We start from the raw sequence: 23,303 nt of genomic DNA, 5'->3' as shown, positions 1-23,303 counted from the left end.
TCATTACTTATATCACTTGAACTTTAAGAACACAATCACAGTTCACTACAATATTGATTTATATTTATAATATCAGCATAAGTGAAGTATATGACTTGACAATGTTGAAATAAAGACAGCTTCTGTGATAACCTAGAAATGTATTAGAAACCCTTTCCAGAAAAGGCATGTAATTAGTGTATTTCTTGTTTACTAAGTGTTTCCTAGGGTTTGTTTTGGAAGTCATAAACATAATGATCCTCACATCCTTTTATCAGAAAAATGAGTATTTCTCTGTGCTTTTAATCTGATTTAATCCTGGATCATACTGTGGATTGTAAAATGTTTAATTTCAACCCTGTGTGAAATTAACACATGGTTATTAATAAAAGTGAATGGTTTCTAGTGTTTCAATTGATTGTAATGAATGAAGTGTTAAGATTGTGATCAGCGGTCTTGCTCATCCCCAGGTTCTACTTCACAGGTCCCCGTTCAATGACACCCTCACAGAGCTCATCAGAATCCTGCTCGTCTTGGTCTGAAGAGACCGATTCACCTTCAGTCTGTGGAGCCCAGAGGATTTCACCCAGGGTCAACTTATAAGCCTGAGTCCCACTTACTGGCACTGTCTGGGCCTGGTTCTAGCCTTGACCTTCCACAGGGTCCCTCAAGGCTTGCTGTGAATTCTCTCATAAACTCACCAGCTTCAATTATCCTTTCTTCTTCTGTTGAACTAAGACTTTCCATGGGATCATTTTAGCAAATATAAATTTAACAAAATCACAGAAACGACAATTAAAAAACATGATTGCAAAATTCTGAACTACGATTCGTAAAATTTTACCACATGTAAAATTCTCAGCACATGTCTCTCATCTAGGCTTAAAGGAACTGTTTCCTCATGCCTTTGACATACATTGAATGTAATATATAAATATCTGAAGGTACATACATTAGCAGTGAGAAAACTAATATAGAATGTGCAAGTGTAGGAGTTTTAGTGCATATTTATTTAAAGAATTTGGGAATGATAGATCAAAAGTGAGAATATCAGCATTGCAGATGATTTACCACGAATTTACAGAGTTGTCAACTAATCTGTTTTGTCGACTTTTCATGGAATTTATTTCCTTACATGTCAGGAGGTTGCGTTTGTCAAGGAACTGCCACACTGTCCTCCCTAGCGGCTGCACCAGCTTCCATTCCCTTCAGTCATGTAGGAGGTTCCCTGATCTCCATAGCCTCTTCAGCCTTTATTTTATCTTTAGTGGGCATTTTGATAATGGTTATTCTGACTAGAATGAGGTGATACCTCATTGTAGTTTTGTTTTCCATTTTATAATAATTACTGATGCTGAGTGTCTTTCATTTGGCTCTTGCCCATCGAAATGTCTTCTTTGGAGATATGAGGTCTTGGTCCAATTTGTGATTGAGTTATTTTTGTCCCTGATATTTTAAACATTTTAAAAATTTTTGTTGCTGTGTGCAGGCTTCCTCTAGGTGTGCTGCATGGGCTTCTCATTGCAGTGGCTTTTTCTGTGAAGCACGGCTCTAGGCGTCAGTAGTTGCAGCACACAGGCTCAGTAGTCGTGCTGCACAGGCTAAGTTGCCCTGCAGCGTGTGGAATATTCCTGGGCCAGGGTTCAGCCCCATATCCCCTGCACTTGCTGGCAGATTTGTATCCACTGGGCAATTGTTTCACAATTTTTTTTTTAATGGAATTTTTTTTTTCTTTTGAAATGTATATATTTTTAGCTTTTGAGTTTTTTAATCTTTTTAAAATTTTTCCATTGAAGGATAATTGCTTTACAGAATTTTGTTGTTTTCTGTCAAACATGAACAAGAATCAGCCATAGGTACACCCGTGTCCCCGCCCTTCTGAGCCTCCCTCCCATGTCCCTCCCCATCCCACCCTTCTACATTGTTACAGTGCTGTGTTCCTTTCTGCTGTACAACATTGTCAATCAGCCATAAGCGGTGAGGCACTCTGAGTGCGGGTTGGAAAAGGATTTCCAGACACAGGCCATTTCAGAAAGGAGTGAGTTTCTTAAAAACAAAGGGCAGAGATAAAGCAGGCAGTGCGAGTGCAATGGGCCCACATCTGCACAGACCAGGGGATGCCGACAGTTTCCATGAGCTAATAGCCAATTTTTACAGCCTCAAAGCAAAATTGCTGCTGGATGGTTGATGTTAGGTGATTGGTTGGGGCACTATAGGGTGCTTACTGGAGTGGGCATCTTTGCCCCACTGGGAGTTTGGAAGCCTGGTATGACTATCAGTGGGCTTTTAAAATGGTTACAGAGGAGTATAGTCAGCTTTGAAAGTGTCCTTGACTCTGAGCTCCTCTTCTGTGTTCTCGGTGCAAGGCTTTACATCTGTGGCCTTGGGGCAGCACGCCAGAAATAACACTAGCCATGATCTATATTCTCTGTGTTGATTGTGTCCTTCCACTTGGCAGTCATTTAAAATGGAACCAAAATACTGAGAATCATGCTGAAGATCCAGCAGAGGATACTGAAGGTGCCCACATATTTGGGAGCTTTTCTCTTAAGCTTTGCCCACCTGGAGTCACTGGGAATGATGATCACCTGAAAGGCACTCAAGAGGAAGATGGTGCCAATGGACACATCTCTGCCAACTCTTGGAACGGAAAAAGCAAGTGTGCATCCAAAGCTGCCAGTGTTTCAGGAATTCCTTTCAAATGAACAACTAAGAGTTTGGCTAGAGTCACGTGCATGAGAATCCAATCTGTGGACCGACATTTGCCTCCTTCGAAATAAAGGGAGTGAAAATGGTAAACAAGACAGAAATTCCCCATAATCCCTGCCGTAGTCTGCAATAAAAAGATCACTCCTATTGCCAAATCCTCCGGGGCCATTTTGTCAAATCCCGGGAACTAATAATCTTCTTCTGAGCCAGAGAATCCTGCATGAGAAAATGAGGCAGAACTCTGTACCATATCAACTGGAATTGATACTCTTAAGTATTCTTCATTTACCTTAGATGCCACTGAAAAAGAAGAATTTATATTTCTTCCTGTAAAACAAGTGTCTGATATTTGAATGTGTAAAAGTGAAAAAACTTAAAGGAATATCAATGAGGATTTAAAAGTCATGCCCTGGTGGTTCAATGGTAGAGATTCCACCTGCCAAGCAGGAGACGAGTGTTCGATCCCTGGGGAAGGAACAAATGAATGTAATATCAGTAAAGATACCATGATTATATTCTAAACTACACAAGATGATTTTTAAGTCCACACAGGGTAAAGATAAAGTAAGAGTAAAAATATTCAGGAAACAATATTAAAGCATACCATTTAGTTACAATAAATGAAAGTTTGATAATAAAGTAGAAATAGGTGGATGTGATTGATAAGTTCAGTGCAATGGTGGGAAGGAGGATAAATACTGCATTACAAAGCGGTAGTGAAAAGATGATTTTTTTTTTTTCAACAAATGAGTTAGTATAATGGCGACTATCTTCCCACCTTTGTACATACCAAGTGAATCAAAGTTTTTAAAAAATCTTGGTAAAATGCTAGGAGCCAGCACGGGAGTTTCCACCCATGACAAAGGTCATGTGGAGAGGATCTGACATGCAAAGGTGAATAAGAACTCAAGGGTCCCACCGGACCTACCCAAGGATCTACCCCAAAACCAAAATCTGTCTGTGTTACTATTTCACGACCTTCACCACCTCTTCTGACATTAACGGGGGGCTATCCCTGATCACCTTTCTCTGAAGAAAATCAATTTAGAGCTCTAGTTAATAAGTCTCTTGGAAAAAAAAAAAATAAGAAAAAGTCTCCTGGGCATAATAGGAATGTTTCAATTCAAACCCCTCTGATGACTTTCTAGCTTGCCTGACAGGTTTGTTCAGATTCCTGCAGCTACACATGTGATTGTTCACAGCCTCCCAACCACAAGAGGCAGGGAAGCTTAAGACATTCTAACAATGCAGAGCTTCTCAGAGAGTGAAAATTGTTAGAATACAACTAGTAGAGGATTTCTTTGTTGAGCTGATGCTTGCTGCCAAGTTTCCATATCCCTTACCTATTATGTCTCTGGGAGTGTATTGACTAATATAGTTGGTATATAGAAATGTAAGTAGTAGCTTTAATGTTTGTAACCTTGGACCCTTGGGTTAATTCTTTTCTTGTTATAACCCACCACACTTTTGCCCTATAGGAATGCAACTTTATCTAACGCTTTCAGAGGGTGGTGCCTGACTTTAGAATAATCACCTTTAGAGAAAAATAAGTTTTCTGAAGAAAGGGTCATAAAATGTTAACAGGCCTCCTGGCCAGAAGATGATGTAAATCACCTAAAGCTTTTGCACATGACAAGTTTGCAGGAAGAAAGCCTGGCTTTGATAAGGGTTAAGCACCGCTGACCTTGCATGACTCTACCCCACCCCCATTATCCTCTATGCACAACTTAAGGTATAAAAACTACTTTGGAAAATAAAGTGTGGGCTTTGCCCACCGAAGCTTGGTCTCCCCATGTCGTTCTTTCTCTTTCCTTTTCCTTTTTCAGGATGATTCCCTGCAGCGCAGGGGCCCTCTGTGATCACTTTCCTGCCTGGGCTTCTAAGACCCACTGGAGAAGGTGCCTAAGGTGGGGCACATTCAGCTATTTGAGAGGGCGCCTGAAGCCTACGTGAACAGAGCAAGTCTTGTGCTGGGGCTTTATTGGCATTCTTTTCTCTCCTCTTTTTTCTCCTCTTTTCTCTCCTCTATTTTCTTAACTGCAAAATTCTTTCCTTATCTCTTTATTTCTCTCAGTCGCCAATGCCGTCCTCCGAGGGAATCCCTGGATGCAACAGGGGCTGGACCCCAGCAGTAAAACATACATAAGATGAAATTATAAAAATAAATAAAATTCATGTCTATAATACACGTTTACATACATCAAAATTCATGCCAGGATGAGTATTCTCATGGAACCATAAGTACAATGAGCCTAATACAGGTTACAGACTTGTAAAAATGTTAAGTCTTTTTATTAAAAAGGTGAAAAGTAGAACTTAGTTCAGTTCAGTTCAGTTGTGACCAACTCTCTGCAACCCCATGGATTGCAGCATGCCAGGCTTCCCTGTCCATCACCAACTCCCAGTGTTTGCTCAAACTCGATTCCATTGAGTCAGTGATGCCATCCAACCATTTTCATCCACTGTCGTCCCCTTCGCCCCCTCTCTTCAATCTTTCTCACCAACAGGGCTATTTCCAATAAGTTAGTTCTTCGCATCAGGTGGCCAAAACTATTGGAGCTTCAGCTTCAGTATCAGTCTTTCCAAAGAATATTCAGGACTGATTTCCTTTAGGATTGACTGTTATGATCTCCTTGCTGTCCAAGGGATTCTTGAGAGTCTTCTCCTACACCACAGTTGAAAAGCATCAATTCTGCAGCGCTCACTTTTCTTTATGGTCTAACTCTCACATCCATATATGACTACTGGAAACACCATAGCCCTGACTATACAGACCCTTGTTAATAGAGTAATGACCTCGATTTTTAATATGCTCGCTAGGTTGGTTATGGCTTTTCTTCCAAGAAACAAGCGCCTTTTAATTTCATGGCTGCAGCCAATATCTCTAGTGATTTTGGAGCCCGAGAAAATAAAGTCCGTCACTCTTTGCATTGTTTCTCCATCTATTGAAGTCCACCCTATGAAGTGATGGGACTGGGTTTCATGATCTTCATTTACTGAATGCTGAGTTTGAAGCCAGCTTTTTCACTCTCCTGTTTCACTTTCATCAAGAGATTCTTTAGTTCCTCTTCACTTTCTGCCTTAAGGGTGGTGTCATCTGCATATCTAAGGTTATTGATATTTCTCCCAGCAATCTTGGTTCCAGTTTGTGCCTCACCCAGCCGCGCATTTAGCTTAAATACTAAATACTCTGCATTTAAGTTAAATAAGCAATGTGAGAACATACGGCCTTGATGTACTCCTTTCGAAATGTGGAACCAATCTGCTCCATGTCCAGCTCTAATTGTTGCTCCTTGACCTGCATCGTAATTTTTCAGGAGACTGCTAAAGTGTTCTGGCTTTCCCATCTCTTTAAGAATTTTCCACAGTTTCTTGTGATCCACACAAATGTTTTAACATAGTCAATGAAGCAGAAGTAGAGGTTTTTCTGGAACTCACTTTTTCTATGATCTAAGGGATCTTGGAAATGTGATCTTTGCTTCCTTTGCCTTTTCTAAATCCAGCTTGAACATCTGGAAGTTCTTGGTTCACGTACTATTGAAGCCTGGCTTGGAGAATTCCGAGCACTACTTTACTAGCATGTGAGATGAGTGCAACAACTGTGCTTCAGTTTGACCATTCTTTGGCATGGCCTTTCTTTGAGATTTGAATCAAAACTGATATTTTCCAGTCCTGAAGCCAGGGCTGAATTTTCCAAATGTGCTGGCACATTGAGTGCAGGATTTTGAACCTGAAACTCCAGTACTTTGGTTACCTGGTGCAAAGAGCTGACTCATTAGAAAACAGTCTGACACTGGGAGGGATTGGGGGCTGGAGGAGAAGGGGACAATAGACGATGAGATTGCTCGATGGCATCACCGACTCGATGGACATGAGTTTAAGTGAACTCAGGGAGTTGCTGATGGACAGGGAGGCCTGGCCTGCTGTGATTCATGGGGTCGCAAAGAGTCAGACAGGACTGAGCGTCTGAACTGAACTGAATTCCAAATTATAAACTGATCTGTTAATTAATGTGACATTAAAAGTGTTGAGCGGAAGTCAAGATATCTGAAACATTAATATATCACATTTAAAGAAAATGACATTTTAAGAAAGTGATTTTTATTTTGTAAAATGAAGTTATACAACTATAAATTTTGAGAATATTTTCAAATCAGAGAATAGGACACACTAGGCTTTTATGCCTGATAGCTGCCATCTGAAACCCATTTCTGAAGTTACTTTTGGAAAATGGTCTGACCCAAGTCACCCATTTATGTATTTTTCAATAGGAAACAATGTCTCTGTTAAGCGCTTTATAAATTCCAGAGGCAGAGAAGGTATTTCTACTGCTTTCTGGTAGTTCAGATGGTAGAGAACCTGCCAACAATGCAGGAAACCAGGGATCGATACCTTGATCAGAAAGATCCCCTGGAGAAGGATATGGCTACCCACTCCACTATTCTTGCCTGGAGACTTTCATGGATAGATGAACCTGGCTGTCTACAGTCCATGGCGTTGCAAAGAGTCAGACACGTCTGATGGACTAAGCACACTATTGTCAAATGTATACACTGTTTCTAATAAATATCATTCCTATAGATTTATTACTCATGGGGGTACTGTTGGCACACATATCGTAACCCCCAAAATGTATGATTTCTGTAAGGTACTCCATAATTTCCCATATATCTCTACAATTCCAGTCATTAGTTACACTAAACGTTAGGTTTCATATCACTTGGATTCTAAAATAACAATCACTGTCAAAAAAATTACACTGTGATTTCCTTGGTGGTCCAGTGACTAAGACATCTGGCTCTCAATGCTAGCTTCGGCGAGGGCGGGGGTGGGGGGTGGGGGGTCAGGACTTGGGGGAGGTGCCTAGGTTTGATCCCTGATCAGGGAACTAAATCCCATATAGCACAAGTAAGATCCAGTTGCTGCTGCAGCTAAGTCACTTCAGTCGAGTATGACTCTGTGCGACCCCATAAACTGCAGCCCACCAGGCTCCCCCGTCCCTGGGATTCTCCAGGCAAGAACACTGGAGTGGGTTGCCATTTCCTTCTCCAATGCTTGAAAGTGAAAAGTGAAAATGAAGTGGCTCAGTCATGTCCCAGTCTTAGCGACCCCTCGCACTGCAACCTAACTGGCTCTTCTGTCCATGGGATTTTCCAGGCAAGAGTACTGGAGTGGGGTGCCATTGCCTTCTCCAAAGATCCAGTACAGCCAAATAAATAAATATTTTTCAAAAAGAATTACACTAAGATATGTTAGGAGGCATTGCGAATTGACATCTGGTAGCACCTAATCTCTCTTTAATAGCTCCATTACATTTTTTGAATTCTTCCTCCTTCCAGTGTTGCTTTGGCACTGCATTACTTTGAGTCAGAACACTTTGTTTTCCTGAATGGTCACCAACCCAGACTCCTGAAAGCACCTGTTTCTTGCAGATTCTTGCCCACAAGCTGAAACAGAAAATACTCACTTGATATCCTCACATAGCCCAGATATTAGGTTCAGAGTGCTGGTCACATCAAGCTGCTCCTGTGGGGGACCGACTACATTTTCACTTTTCACTTTCAAGCATTGGAGAAGGAAATGGCAAGCTGCGGACAGGGACGCAGCCAGACCCCTAGATAGGGGTTTGTGATTCTGTGACCTCATGACCCCTCAAAACTACAATTATCTTTTCACCTGTATCTGCGATGTGAGACAGGCTTGGAGAACTGTGATTATTTGTGGAAATCTTTATGGCTCAGTTGCTAATGATAAAACAACAATTAAAAGTTTGTACCGATCATCTCCAAAGGGACTCCTGAAATGCTTAAGGAAGGTTCTATTCCCTTTGGTCCCTGGAGACAGACAGGGACTCACAAGGAACCAGTAGTAAATACTGAGGTCTGACAAAGGAAGGGAATTTCATGTGTCTGCTTGTATAGTTTGTATCCATGAGAAGTGTTTCTACCAAAAACGAGTTATTTCCTATTCTTGAGACCACTGAACTGTGCCTCCGTTTAGATTATGAGTAGAGAGATGGAGCCAAAGCACCTGAGAGGGATTTTCAAGAATTTCTCCATCTGTCATTTTACAAAGGTGAAATGTTTATACCTCATTGTCTAAAATGTCATAGAACTTCTCAAAAAGTATCTTGAGGCAAATACCCCCTGTTTATAGTTAGGATTCAATGTCTGATAGAAATTCCCGCATAATTTCCACTGTAGTCTGCAATAGCAGGTACACCTTAGTGCCAACTCCCTAGAGAATATTCTCCTAGTTCTTAGTGACCAAAGTCATATTCAGAACCAGAGGTTCCAGCAGGGAACCGTCAGAATTGACCTACTGATACATTTATCATGACAATCAGTATCAATATCCTCTACTTAGAATTTGTCCCCACTCACAGATACTTAAGAAACATATTTTCTTTTTTGTTCACACCTCCAAACATGTGGGATCTTAGCTCCCTGGCTAGGGAAGGAACCGCAATGCTGCATCGGAAGGTGGGGTCTTAACCACTGGGCTGCTGGGGATGATCCTAAACACATTTTCTTTAATAAGTAATTTATTACCTTGACATACATTTTCCTTTATATTGTAATGATTAATGCTCTTTCTGTGTAAGAAATGATTAAACCTTCAACTCTGAGATCTTAACTCCCCGAGCACGGATTGAACCCAATAATAACCTGCAGTGGAAGCACAGCATCTTAACCACTGGACTACTAGGGAAGTTGCTAATCTCACATTTAAAGAGAAAGGTGTACTCTCCTGGGATACAATGGTCTGTGGGCCTCTTACTAGTTTTCATGTCTTGCGTTAGCGCTTCTCCAGATTATCCTTTCAAGGACTGGGTGAAGAGGGGGAGGTTAGGAAAGAAAGCCAACAGTAGGAGAGGGTGTTTGTGAAGCTAAGTGCAGAGCAGTCGATGTGATCCAAGCGTCCCATTTGCCTAATTTCGTGCCCAGTTTTAGCACAAAAAGTCCTGCTTCTTGGAAACTTCTTCACTCCTGGAAGAAGCAAGGCAATTGGTTGCTTCAGCAGCAGCAGCAACAATTAACAGAGGCAATCTGTGTATCAACAGATTCTGACAGGAGTAACGGTATGTCATTTCTGTGGTTACGTTATAAACGACAATGTGGATTCCTATCTCCCTCTTTCTTTCTGGAATCACTTCCTAAGAGAAAAGCCAGCTTCCCTGATGTAAGGAGGTTTCTGGTTACAATTCCTGAGGCTTCCTCTCAACGGATTATCTGAGCGATTACATTCTGCTTTTCATCACTGAGGAGACACCCATCTTCACACACTCACACAAAGGGCTTTTGAAATTTCCCCGTTTATCGACTTGCTGAAAACATCTCCGCTTTCCATAGAGGCAGCTCTCAAAATTCTTCTCTTTTGCCTTAAGTTGTTTGAAACACTAACTTAGAACAGGCAGGAAACAGCTCTGCTCCAGAGGAAATCAAAGAGATTTAAAGGCATCAAAAGGCAGAGAAAGGAAGCACAGCTGGACAGAAGGACCAACGGACCCAAAACTGACAGGGGCGGGGGTGAGGGGAGGCAAGTCTCCGTCCCCACGGGCCCCGCCCGTAAGTACCTGCGCTTCCGGCCTCGTCCCACCCTCTCCCCTTTCCTCGCCTATCTTTGGCTGCAGCGAAGCGCACTCACCTTCCTCTGTACCGGATCTTCCTCCCGCGCGTGCGCAGTATCCTGCAGACCCGGAATTGAGTTTAAATGAGCGACCGAGTGTTCTGGTGAGTTTTGTTTGTTTAAAACCCGATTCCTAGTCCCACAGCCTGTTGTCCTTCACACGTGGCTTTCGGGGGTCTCTGTGAACGTTCAAACCACCGTTCCCATTTTCCCGTTCCCAGTGTGTGTCCTCGCATCGCCGTCAGAAGTTCTGAAGTCCTTTATCTTAGCTGCCGGGACCTTGGGGTCCACGTCCGCTTCCTGTTAATATCGTTCTAGACTCCACGTCCTTCTCTGGCAGTTCTACCTTCTAACTTGTAGAGACCGCTGCTTAAAGTCCTGCATTGCCCAACCCCTAAGTCCCTGATCCACGAAGAGGTGAAGGAGGCTCTATTCTGTAAGGAGTTTGGTCAGGGTCTCGCCTAAGGTTTGAAGGGGAGGGTCAGCCTAGAACGTGTGGTTTTCACAGGAAGGGCCGCGAGTTCTGAAGAAAAGAAGAAAACGAAAAACACCTCGTTTGATTCTGTGTTCCAGAATCCCTGCTGTGTCAGTGGCCGTAGAGGATTGTATTTTGTACCTGTTGAGATCCTCCCTCTGTGTGGGGCTGTGTTACAGGGAGCTCGATGTGTTTTTCTAAGTATTAAACAGTCTATTTTCAACATTCAGGGGTCACTTCCCAAGACTGATCTTACGTGAGAAGGAAGCCCAGAGGAAGAATAAAGCAGGGAGTCAGAAATGACTCATTCCGAGGTAAGAGGCATAGTCCTTCTGTTTGTTTGTTCTGTCTCTTTCCTGAAATGCTGTTTCTTTGGACTTGATAAGCTTCTTAACTTCTGAACGGGTTTGTTTACACTTAATGATAATCATGACCGCAAGGGACCCATTGCCCTCCTGGCACATCAGAATGACAGAAGACAGAGTATTGCCAGCCAAAGAGTCTCAGTTCAGTGCAGTTCAGTCGCTCAGTCGTGTCCGACTCTTTTCAACCCCATGAATCACAGCACGCCAGGCCTCCGTGTCCATCACCAACTCTCGGAGTTCACTCAGACTCACATCCATCGAGTCAGTGATGCCATGCAGCCATCTCATCCTCTGTCGTCCCCTTCTCCTCCTGCCCCCAATCCCTCCCAGCATCAGAGACTTTTCCAATGAGTCAACTCTTCGCATGAGGTGGCCAAAGTACTGGAGTTCCAGCTTTACCATCATTCCTTCCAAAGAAATCCCAGGGCTGATCTCCTTCAGAATGGACTGGTTGGATCCTCTTGCAGTCCAAGGGACTCTCAAGAGTCTTCTCCAATATCACAGTTCAAAAGATCAATTCTTCAGCGTTCAGCCTTCTTCACCGTCCAACTCTCACATTCATACATGACTATAGGAAAAACCAAGGCTTGACTAGATGGACCTTTGTTGGCAAAGTAATCTCTGCTTTTGAATATGCAGTCTATGTTGGTCATAACTTTCCTTTCAAGGAGTAAGTGTCTTTTAATTTCCTGGCTGCATTCACCATCTGCAGTGATTTTGGAGCCCCAAAAATAAAGTCTGCTACTGTTTCCACTGTTTCCCCATCTATTTCCCATGAAGTGATGGGATCAGATGCCATGATCTTCGTTTTTTGAATGTTGATCTTTAAGCCAACTTTGTCACTCTCCACTTTCACTTTCATCAAGAGACTTTTGAGTTCCTCTTCACTTTCTGCCATAAGGGTGGTGTCATCTGCATATCTGAGGTGATTAATATTTCTCCCGGCAGTCTTGATTCCAGCTTGTGCTTCTTCCAGTCCGGTGTTTCTCATGATGTACTCTGCATATAAGTTAAATAAACAGGGTGACAATATACAGCCTTGATGAACTCCTTTTCCTATTTGGAACCAGTCTGTTGTTCCCTGTCCAGTTCTAACTGTTGCTTCCTGACCTGCATACAGATTTCTCAAGAGGCAGGTCAGGTGGTCTGGTAGGCCCATCTCTTGAAGAATTTTCCACAGTCTATTGTGATCCACACAGTCAAAGGCTTTGGCATAGTCAATAATGCAGAGATAGATGTTTTTCTGGAACTCTCTCGTTTTCCGTGATCCAGCGGATGTTGGCAATTTGATCTCTGGTTCCTCTGTGATTTCTAAAAGCAGCTTGAACATCAGGAAGTTCACGCCTCACGTATTGCTGAAGCCTAGCTTGGAGAATTTTGAGCATTACTTACTAGCATGTGAGATGAGTGCAATTGTGCAGTAGTTTGAGCATTCTTTGGCATTGCCTTTCTTTGGGATTGGAATGAAAACTGACCTTTTCCAGTCCTGTGGCCACTGCGGAGTTTTCCAAATGTGCTGGCATATTGAGTGCAGCACTTTCACAGCATCATCTTTCAGGATTTGAAATAGCTGGAATTCCATCACCTCCACTAGCTTTGTTCATAGTGATGCTTTCTAAAGCCCACTTGACTTCACATTCCAGGATGTCTGGCTCCAGATCAGTGATCACACCATTGTGATTATCTGGGTCGTGAACATCTTTTCTGTACAGTTCTTCTGTGTATTCTTGCCACCTCTTCTTAATATCTTCTGCTTCTGTTAGGTCCATACCATTTCTGTCCTTTATCGAGCCCATCTTTGCATGAAATGTTCCCTTGGTATCTCTAATTTTCTTGAAGGGATCTCTAGTCTTTGCCCTTCTGTTGTTTTCCTCTATTTCTTTGTATTGATCGCTGAGGAAGGCTTTCTTATCTCTTCTTGCTATTCTTTGGAACTCTGCATTCAGATGCTTATATCTTTCCTTTTCTCCTTTGCTTTTCGCTTCTCTTCTTTTCACAGCTATTTGTAAGCCCTCCCCAGACAGCCATTGTGCTTTTTTGCATTTCTTTTCCATGGGGATGGTCTTGATCCCTGTCTCCTGTACAATGTCACGAACCTCATTCCATAGTTCATCAGGCACTCTTATCTATCAGATCTAGTCCCTTAAATCTATTTCTCACTTCCACTGTATAATCATAAGGGATTTGATTTAGGTCATACCTGAATGGTCTAGTGATTTCCCCTACTTTCTTCAATTTAAGTCTGAATTTGGCAATAAGGAGTTCATGGTCTGAGGCACAGTCAGCTCCTGGTCTTGTTTTTGTTGACTGTATAGAGCTGCTCCATCTTTGGCTGCAAAGAATATAATCAATCTGATTTCGATGTTGACCATCTGGTGATGTCCATGTGTAGAGTCTTCTCTTGTGTTGTTGGAAGAGGGTGTTTGTTATGACCAGTGCAGTTTCTTGGCAAAACTCTTATTAGTCTTTTCCCTGCTTCATTCCGTATTCCAAGGCCAAATTTGCCTATTACTCAGATTTTATCTGACTGAATGGTATATGGATCACATTAGGAAGACTTCCCATGGCCTATTGGCATCTGTACCTTGTATTTCAGGGATGGCTGACGTTTCAGGATGTGGCCATAGACTTCACTCAAGAGGAGTGGGAATGCCTGGACCTCGGTCAGCGGAAATTGTACAGGAGCGTGATGTTAGAGAACTACAGGAACCTGGCCTCCTTGGGTGAGGATATCTGCCTTCCAGAATCCCTTATCTACCCACTGCATTTTTGTTCCATCACTTCTAGAATGTCTTCTGAAATTTTCTGCTTCCCACAGTATTTTCAGATCTGTACTCTCTAGGGGATAATAGGTTATTTCTGAGTTTAGAAAGAAAGGCTTCATGATGAATCGTTGTGCTGGTGATGTTTTTCTTCCTTGATGTACTCTGCATCCTTCATTCTATGTTACTGGTAATTGTGTAAGTTCTGTGGTATTAAATAGCTGCACCCTCTCTTAATCTCACATTGACTCTACTTACCTTTGCCTTAGCGCTACTTGACCAGAATCTCAGGACCTGATTGTTAGGTGTGTGTTAGTATTGTATAGCGGCTTTGAATAAAGTATTTCAGGAAATCGTTTTCTAGAAGAAAAGGCATTCTCGTCTCACCTGAATACATATTGGATTCGATACTGATGAATCTCTAACAACACAAATATTCCTTTCTCTGATCACCAGGGCTTGTCTCTAAGGTGGACCTGGTCACCTTTCTGGAGCTATTGAGGGATCCCAGGAATATAAGGAGAATTGAAACAACAGCCATTTACCCAGGTAGGTATGAATGGTTGGAGATGATGACTCAGATGGTGTTGGGAGATTTGCTTCAATGGAAATGGTTTTCGAAAACGTGGGTTTGTTCTGCTACTGTGATAGAAATGTATCACCTGCCCCATTCTCTCTCTTAAATCATTCATGAATTTATCTCCAGTGATTACTTTTCTCCATCACAGTGTGACCTAAAAGTCTCTTCTTGGCTTTTGACAAACTGCATTTATTCATTGCTCTTCGATTTCTTGGGGGCCCTAGGAAAACTCTGCCCATTTCTGAGTAACTGTATGACAGTCCTTTTAAAGTTTCCTTCTACCTCTAGACAGAAATGTGTGAGTGAAATGGTAGAAAAACTGCCGAAATTCCTGGAATACTAGGGACAGGATTTTATTCTCTGATTTATAATTTCCTATCCACTAGGAGCGACACATAGGACCTTCTAAATAAATTTCAAATTCAAGTAATTTTTCACTGCAGAAAGCAAAACCTGGTGAAAATGAAACAGTGCACATCTGAGGTTGACTTGAAAGTTTCTCATTACCTTATATGATCTCATATGAAATATCTTTTGTGTATTTGCCCCAATTCTAACATGCTAAAATACTTTATTGTGTTTTATTACCTCATAGAATTTTAAAATAAATGGACATAAAATCTTAGCACATTTTCCACTACATTATTAATGGTTGGTTCAAACTATGACAATTTTTACATTATATGAAGAAATCTTTATTAAAAGTTCTAATTGGAATATAGCTGTTTTCCAATTTTGTTCTCCTATACAGCAAAGATAATTATTTATACGTATCGGTCAGTTCAGTTCCGTCGTTCCATTGAATCTGAGTCTGCGATCCATGGTATGCAGCAGGCCAGGCTTCCCTGTCAATCACTTAACTCCCAGAGCCTGCTGAAACTCATATCCATCGAGTCAGTGATGCCATGCAACCATCTCCCATCTCACCCTCTGTCGTCCCCTTCTCCTCTCATCTTCAATCTTTCCTGGCATAAGGGTCTTTTTCAGTGGGTCAGTTCTTCACATCAGGTGGCCAAAGTATTAGAACATCAGCTTCACCATGTCCTTCCAACGAATATTGAGGACTGATTTCCATTAGGATGGAGTAGTGTGATCTTCTTGCAGTACAAGGCACTCTCAAGAGTCTTCTCCAATACCACAGTTCAAAAGCATGAATTCTTCAACACTCAGCTTTCTTCATGGTCCAACTCTCACATCCATACATGACTACTGGAAACAATATAACTTTGACTAGATGGACCTTTGTCAGCAAAGTAATGTTTCTGCTTTTTAATATGCTGCCTAGGTCGGTCATAGCTTTTCTTCCAAGGAGCAAGTGTCTTTTACTTTCCTGGCGGTAGTCACCATCTGCAGTGATTTTGGAACCCCCAGAAAATACAGTTTCACACTGTTTCCACTCTTTCTCCCACTGTTTGCCATGAAATGATCTGACCGGTGCCATGATCTTTGTTTTTTGAAGGTTGAGTTTGAAGCCAGCTTTTTCAGGCTCTTCTTTCAGTTTCATCAAGAGACTCCTCAGTTCCTCTTCGCTTTCTGCCCTAAGGGTGGTGTCATCTTTATATCTGAGATTATGGATATTTCTCCCTGAAATCATGATTCCAATTTGTGCTTCATCTTTCCCAGTATGTCACATTATGTACTGTGCATATAAGTTAAATAAGCAGGGTGACAGTATACAGCCTTGACATACTCCTTTCCCAATTTGGAATCAGTCTGTTGTCACATGTCCAGTTCTCCCTGCTGCCTGTTGACATGCATACAGATTTCTCAGGAGGCAGGTAAGGTAGTCTGGTGTTCCCATCTCTTTAAGAATTTTCCACAGTTTCTTGTTGTCCACACAATCAAAGGCTGTGATATTGTCAATAAAGCAGATGTTGTCGTATCTCCAGAACTCTCTCACTTTTTATATGATCCAAAGGATGTTGGCAATTTGATCTCTGATTCCTCTGCCGTTTCTAAATCCAGCTTGAACCTCTGGAAGCTCTCAGTTCACGTGCTGTTAAAGCCTCGCTTGGAGAATTTGGAGCCTTTGCTATTGTTGGAAATGAGGGAAATTGTGTAGTAGTTTGAGCGTTCTTTGGCATTGCTTTTCTTTGTGATTGGAATGAAAACTGACCTTTTTCCGTCCTGAGGCCACTGCTGAGTTTTCCAAATTTGCTGGCTTATCGAGTGCAGAACTTTAGCATTATCATCTTTTAGGACTTGAAATAGGTCAGCTGGAGTTCCATCACCTGCACTAGGTTTGTTGGTCCTCATGCCTTCTAAGGCCGACTTTACTTTGGATGCCAGGATGTCTGTTACTAGGTGAGTGACCACACCATCGTGGTTATCTCGGTCATTAAGATCTTTTTTGTATAGTTCTTCCATATATTCTTGCCTACTTCTCTTAATATCTTCTTCTTCTTTTAGGTCCATCCTGTTTCTGTCCTTTATTGTTGCCATCTTTGCATGAAATATTCCCGGTACCTCTAATTTTCTTAAAGAGATCTCTAGTCTTTACTGTCCTATTGATTTCGTTCCCATTTAGGTCTCCACAGAGCAATGAGTAGAGTTCCCTCTTTCAATCATAGTTTTAAAGTCTCTCTCCTTATTTAATTTCTTAAAACTAGTACTTTATTAAGTTTATCTTATTTGTATTCAGCTTCCTCGGACACTGTCTTATGTGTCCTCAGTTTCTGACTAGTTCTCTGTCACTATCATTTATGATTCTTAGATTGAAACAGCTAATAACACATTCTCAGAAACATGTGTGGCAAGAAGTGGATTTAAGAATTACTAGACACCTAGGATTTGTGCAAGTATTCGTTGTCTCCACTTAAGATGACTAAAATCAAGAAGTAATCATTAGATTGCCTATCACTCAGTGGTCCTTGGAGGGTTTTATGTTGTTTCTTGCCCTGTAACATATTTCTTTGCCATCTCATATTGTCCTGCGTTCTGTATGTGGTCTTTGTTTTGAAGGGTGCAGCCACCTAGTTAATCTTCCTTCTGGTATCTGCACCTTAGTGGGTGAGGTTGGTCCAGAGGTTTGTGCCCTTATCCTCTCTTGATCTGTGCTCTGATTGCTGTGAACTGTGACCAGAGCCTGCCCTGGATATTCAGGGCTGTTTCCCCCTTATTCTGTGGTTGTTAATGCCTTGTCTCTGGTGGTGCCTGCTCCCTGTGTGGTGGAATACAGCCCCCAGATCTGAGTCTTTGCTGTGATTCTGATCTGTGGTGCGAGGCAGGTGGGATTGGAGCACACCCACTGGGAGAGAAGACACTAAGTATTACTCCTGTAGGAATGTTCACCTCAGGGTGTGCTCTGGTGCCCCCTCTCATGCGTTCTGCAAGCTCTCCTTATGTAGTGTTGGAACTGCTCTTGGCCCCACCTTAACCATGGGCATGATGACACACGGTCCTGGTGTCTCTCAGCTGTTGTTTTCACAAGGTCACCAGCATGGATTCAGTGAAGTCAGGTTCTGGGATTGCATTCAGCGTGGAGCTGGACCCGCTGTGGTGCTACGGAGCAGCTCTGGCTCTGTCCTCGCCCAGCCCCCTTGAGTAGGAGCCCACAAAGTCTACAGCTACTAAAGCTATACCTGCCAGGAATGAGAGAGCCCTTGGTTGTTGGTTCAGATGCTCTGTAGGGGCTGAGGTTACAAAGCTGGTCATGGGTGTAAGACCATGGCTTGTGTTGCTGCAAGGAGAGTTTTCAGCTTTTCTTCTTTATTGCTGGTGTTCGCCTGTGCTTTCTGCTCCATCTGTGCTTGTGGCCAACTCACAGGTGTCTTCTCCTGAGGCTGCCCCAGAGCTCAGGATTCTGCTGATTATGGAGGAGGTCGATGGGGGAGGCCATGGCTGGGGCTCAAAAGACCCCAGGCTGGGTAGAGTTCTTCCTATTCCTTGGCTAGCAGGGGCAGGCACAAGGGACAAGGGATGCAGTGGGCTCATTCCCTGGGCATCACTCAACAATGACACTCTCTCTATGGTGGTTCAGGCTTCCTCCAGAAGCATCCCTTTAGAGACCTCCTCCCTCACTCCCGTCCCCTCAGGATGTATCCTCACAGCGAACCGAAGTCCTCTGCCTGGGTCTGCTCTCCAAATCCCACATTTCGGCACCCAGCCCTTGTCTGCATTGCTGGACATGCCGCTAAGGCTGGGTGGGCAGGGCTGGGGTCAGCACCCTGTGTGCAGGTCTCACTGTGTCCTGCTGCCACACACTGTTTGCCATGTTCTCTTCCCACAGAGAATGAGGCTCTCCTTCTGTCCAAACTGAGCTCCCCCAATGAGGGGCTTCCTCGGATATGGGGACCTCTCCTCACTTTCATCTCCCTGCAGAGTTGCAGGCCCCAACCCACGTCCTCTCCTCTTCTTTTTCCTTCTTTCTTTTGTCCTACCCTGCAGAGCAGGAAGCTTTCTTGTCCTTTCAGATTTCCAAGGGCCTCTGCTAGTGTTCAGCTGGGCTCTGTGAGAATTGTTCCATTTCTCATTCATTTGTGGAGAGAGAGATGAGCTCCACATCTGCCTAAGCCTCTGGCATCTTGATCCTTCCATCTCTGTTTTATTTTTAAACTAGCTATGGTCATCAGTTTTCTTTAAATCTTTAAAGATATTCACTGAGAATAGCAGATAAAATTACTTGTTATTTGGTATCTTTCAGCTGTGTCTCCACAAGACACCCAGGATTTGATGCCAAAGAATCCAGCATTAGAAGATGTATTCCCAAAAGCAAACCTAGGAATATATCAAACATTTCACCTCAGAAACTTAAATTTAATGAAAGATTGGGAATATACCAGGGTATATGAAAGACAGAGAGGATGTTTATATGGACATAAAGAAATGGAGACACTTACAAATAATGCTAAGAGTACTGCAAAAAGAAATGAGCAGCCTGAGTCAAATTGGGAAAAACAGCAACTTCAATCTTCACTATCTGCCGAGAAGTGTAAGTGTTTAAGAAAAGATGTCCATCCTTTTTTGAAACATACATGTTCTCTAAAAGAAAACGTGGAAAATCTGGAAGGTAATCTAGTCTCTACTGCAAATACTCATTCAGACAATTGTGAACGTAGGCTTCGACTAAACATACATTCAAGGATGTCTGAACACCTACAATTTAACAATGAGTGTGAAAATTCAAAATCTAAGCAATTTCAGGGATCCGTGAGCAGGGTGTCATTGTTCTTCCCCCAACAGATATCTTCTATCCAGTCCAAGATATATAATGTTGATGATAATGGAAGAGATGCAATCCAACCATCATTCTTCAATACATATTGTGATATGGTTAATACACAACAACTTTCCAGGTATAATAAAATGAGTCAGACCTTAAGTAAGAGCCCCAGCTCCAATAATTACAAGAGTATTTATGGCGGACTGAGAAGATATTCAGGCAATGAAACTAGGTATACAGTTGAAGGAGACTCAAACCTTAAGAAACATCAGGGACCCGAATCTTTAAACAAGGATTCTAAAATTAATAAATGTAGAAATACCTTTGATCATATGTCAGGTTTTTCTCTAGATAAGAGTACTTGTACTGGAGACAGGACTTGTAGTGAATATGGTAAGGTTTCTAATCACTGTTCAGAACTTACTCAACAGGACACTGTTCAGAATCCACAGAAAGAAAACAAGTGTAAGGTATGTGAGAAAGTGTTTAGTAAGTCATCCAATCTTAGTAGACATAGGAGAATTCATACAGGAAGGAAACCCTTCAAATGTACAGAATGTAGCAGAGCATTTAACTGTCACTCACTTCTTACTCAACATCAGCGAATTCATGCTGGAAAGAAACCTTATATATGTAAAGAATGTAACAAAGCCTTTCATTGTTCCTCATTTCTTACTGAACATCAGCAAATTCACACTGGAGAGAAACCGTATAAATGTACAGTATGTGGCAAAGCCTTTACTTACAACTCAGACCTTATTGAACATCAGCGAATTCATACTGGAGAGAAACCTTATAAATGTACAGAATGTAGCAAAGCCTTTACTTACAACTCACTTCTTATTCAACATCGGCGAACTCATACAGGAGAGAAACCTTATAAATGTACAGAATGTAGCAAAGCCTTTACTTACAATTCAGACCGTATTGAACATCAGCGAATTCATACTGGAGAGAAACCTTATATATGTAAAGAATGTAACAAAGCCTTTCGTCGCTCCTCATTTCTTACTCAACATCAGCGAATTCACACTGGACAGAAACCTTATAAATGTACAGAATGTGGCAAAGCCTTTACTTACAAGTCACTTCTTATTAAACATCGGAGAATTCATACTGGAGAGAAACCTTATAAATGTACAGAATGTAGCAAAGCCTTTACTTACAACTCAAGCCTTATTCAACATCAGCGAATTCATGCTGGAGAGAAACCTTATAAATGTACAGAATGTAGCAAAGCCTTTATTTGCAACTCAGACCTTATTGAACATCAGCGAATTCATACTGGAGAGAAACCTTATATATGTAAAGTATGTAACAAAGCCTTTCGTCGCTCCTCATTTCTTACTCGACATCAGCGAATTCACGCTGGAGAGAAACCTTATAAATGTACAGTATGTGGCAAAGCCTTTACTTACAACTCAAATCTAATTCAACATCAGCAAATTCATACTGGAGAGAAACTTTATAAATGTACAGAATGTAGCAAAGCCTTTATCTGTTACTCAGATCTAACCTATCATAAGCGAATCCATACTGGAGAGAAGCCTTATACATGTAAAGAATGTAACAAAGCCTTTCATCATTGCTCAGTTCTTACTAGACATCATCGAATCCATACTGGGGAGAAACCATACAAATGTAAAGAATGTGGCAGAGCCTTTATTAGGAGTTCAGCCCTTACTCAACATCACCGAATTCATACCGGGGATAGACGTTATAAATGTACAGAATGTGGCAAGACCTTTATTACGCGTTATAACCTTACTGAACATCGGCGCGTGCATACTGGAGAGAGACCATATACATGTACTGAATGTGGCAAAGCCTTTGGTTACAAGTCAGCTCTTACTCTACATCGGCGAATGCATACTGGAGAGAGACCTTATGAATGTACCGAATGTGGCAAAGCCTTTAGTCAGAGTGCTCATCTCAGTAAACATCAGAGAACACACACTGGAGAGAAACTCTAGTAACGGAACATGTGATGGAAGAGGTTTGCGCTAAACATGCATCAGAAAACACAAGAGTGTATACAAAAAAACCAATGGAAATGATGTAACCAATATGTAGAAAAGTATTTAATCAAAAGTTAAATGGAAATAAATATCAGAGATTGCATAATAGAAGGCATTTCACTAATCTTGTTTTCAGAAGTTTCTCTGAAGTACAATGACTGTAGGGAGTACTGCATAGTTAAAGCACATAGAAAATGGACGTATTAGCATGAATCATGAGATGAAGGTTGATAGTTAGAAAGTTACAATTCTTAACACTGTATGTATGAAAGCGAAAGTAAAGTCGCTCAGTCGTGTCCAACTTTGCAACCCCATAGACTGTAGCCTACCAGGCTCCTGTGTCTATGGGATTTTCCAGGCAATAGTACTGGAGTGGATTGCTATTTGTATGCTCGTTTATAATGACATGATTTGAGATTCTTTGACGTGAATGTAATAGAACACTCAATCCATATTAAGCTTTCTACTGTGTTTGGAAAGGTAGATTTTTTATGGTTTATTAAAGATTAGCTTTTTATATTGTGTTGCAACACAATTTCTATCTATCCTCCTTTAGAAGATGAAGGATACCATAATGTAAAATGGACAATGACCATCTAAATGGAGGTGTTTGGCATTGATGTGAAATATCTGGAAGTTGCCATGATGTAAGTGATCATTTAATCTTTCCATGTATTAAAGTAAGATAGAAGTTGGTTCAAAAGTTTCAATAGTAATATCCTTGATTTGTAAGAAAAACACAATGAGAGTTCACTGCAATATTGATGTATCTTTATAATATCAACACACAAGTCATGATTATTACTTGACAATGTTGAAATGAAGACAGCTTCTGTGATAACCCAGAAACGTATTAGAAAGTCTTCCTGGAAGAGGCGTGGAATTAGTGTATACCATGCTTCCTAAGTGCTTCCTAGGCTTTGTCTGGTAAGCTGTAAAAGTCACAAATCACATATCCTTATATCAAAAAATGAATATTGTTGACAATTTCCGTAAACTGGTCCATGCTGTTGCTGCCTCAGCATCTGTCTGGGCAGCAGGCAGCCTGCGGTTTCTTGAACTCACAAAAGCCAGTCCTGTGAGCACCTGGTCTAGATGACCAGCTTCCTTGAGATCAACAGTCTTGCTGAACCCCAGGGTCTACTTTACAAGCCCCCCTTCAATGACACCCTCACAGTGCTCACCGGATTTGTTGTTTTGGCTTGAGTGGATTAATTCACACTCACCCTATGGAGCCCAGAACACCTCACCCAGCATAACTTCTACAGGCTAAACTGCAAGAACTGGTGTTTTCTCTGCCTGATTCTAGCTTTGACCTCTCTCAGAAATTCCTGCCCGAAATCCTCCCCTACAGAGAGGTCTTAGGTGTGATGAGTGTGAGGCTTTGAGCTCAGGACTCCTGAACGTTGGTTTGGGAGAAGAAACATCAGGAAAAAATGGGATTTGCTGATGACTCCATTAACGGCCACACTGTAGACCTGCAGATCGATAACTTCTTGGAGTGGGGACCTGACCACCAGGGATTTGTATTCATTGAAATGGTTCAGAAAGAATCTTTAGCCAAGTGGTTTCCCTCTGGTTTCCCACCAGGATCACATGACCAGTGTCAGGAATTGACCTCACTG

The 23,303-nt window shown here is 41.9% G+C and overlaps 1 protein-coding gene across 1 annotated transcript; it reads left to right on the top strand.

Annotated features, from left to right (window-relative positions):
• The first annotated feature begins 14,416 nt into the window (after positions 1-14,416).
• LOC129632475 (zinc finger protein 345-like) lies at positions 14,417-22,431 on the top strand. Its single transcript, XM_055554119.1, has 2 exons — positions 14,417-14,468; positions 19,142-22,431. Exon 2 carries the CDS (start codon positions 19,171-19,173, stop codon positions 21,631-21,633), a length of 2,463 nt encoding a protein of 820 aa, XP_055410094.1. The 5' UTR covers positions 14,417-14,468; positions 19,142-19,170; the 3' UTR covers positions 21,634-22,431.
• The last annotated feature ends 872 nt before the right edge of the window (positions 22,432-23,303 follow it).

Source organism: Bubalus kerabau, chromosome 17 (assembly GCF_029407905.1).
Source record: "Bubalus kerabau isolate K-KA32 ecotype Philippines breed swamp buffalo chromosome 17, PCC_UOA_SB_1v2, whole genome shotgun sequence".
Lineage (NCBI taxonomy): Eukaryota > Metazoa > Chordata > Mammalia > Artiodactyla > Bovidae > Bubalus > Bubalus kerabau.
Note: the sequence above shows the minus strand (reverse complement) of the source record. Positions and strands in the feature narration are given on the sequence as shown.

Bases quoted from the DNA above. Each gene is read 5' to 3' on its own strand.
- LOC129632475 (XM_055554119.1), top strand. From the start codon at position 19,171: ATGCCAAAGAATCCAGCATTAGAAGATGTATTCCCAAAAGCAAACCTA.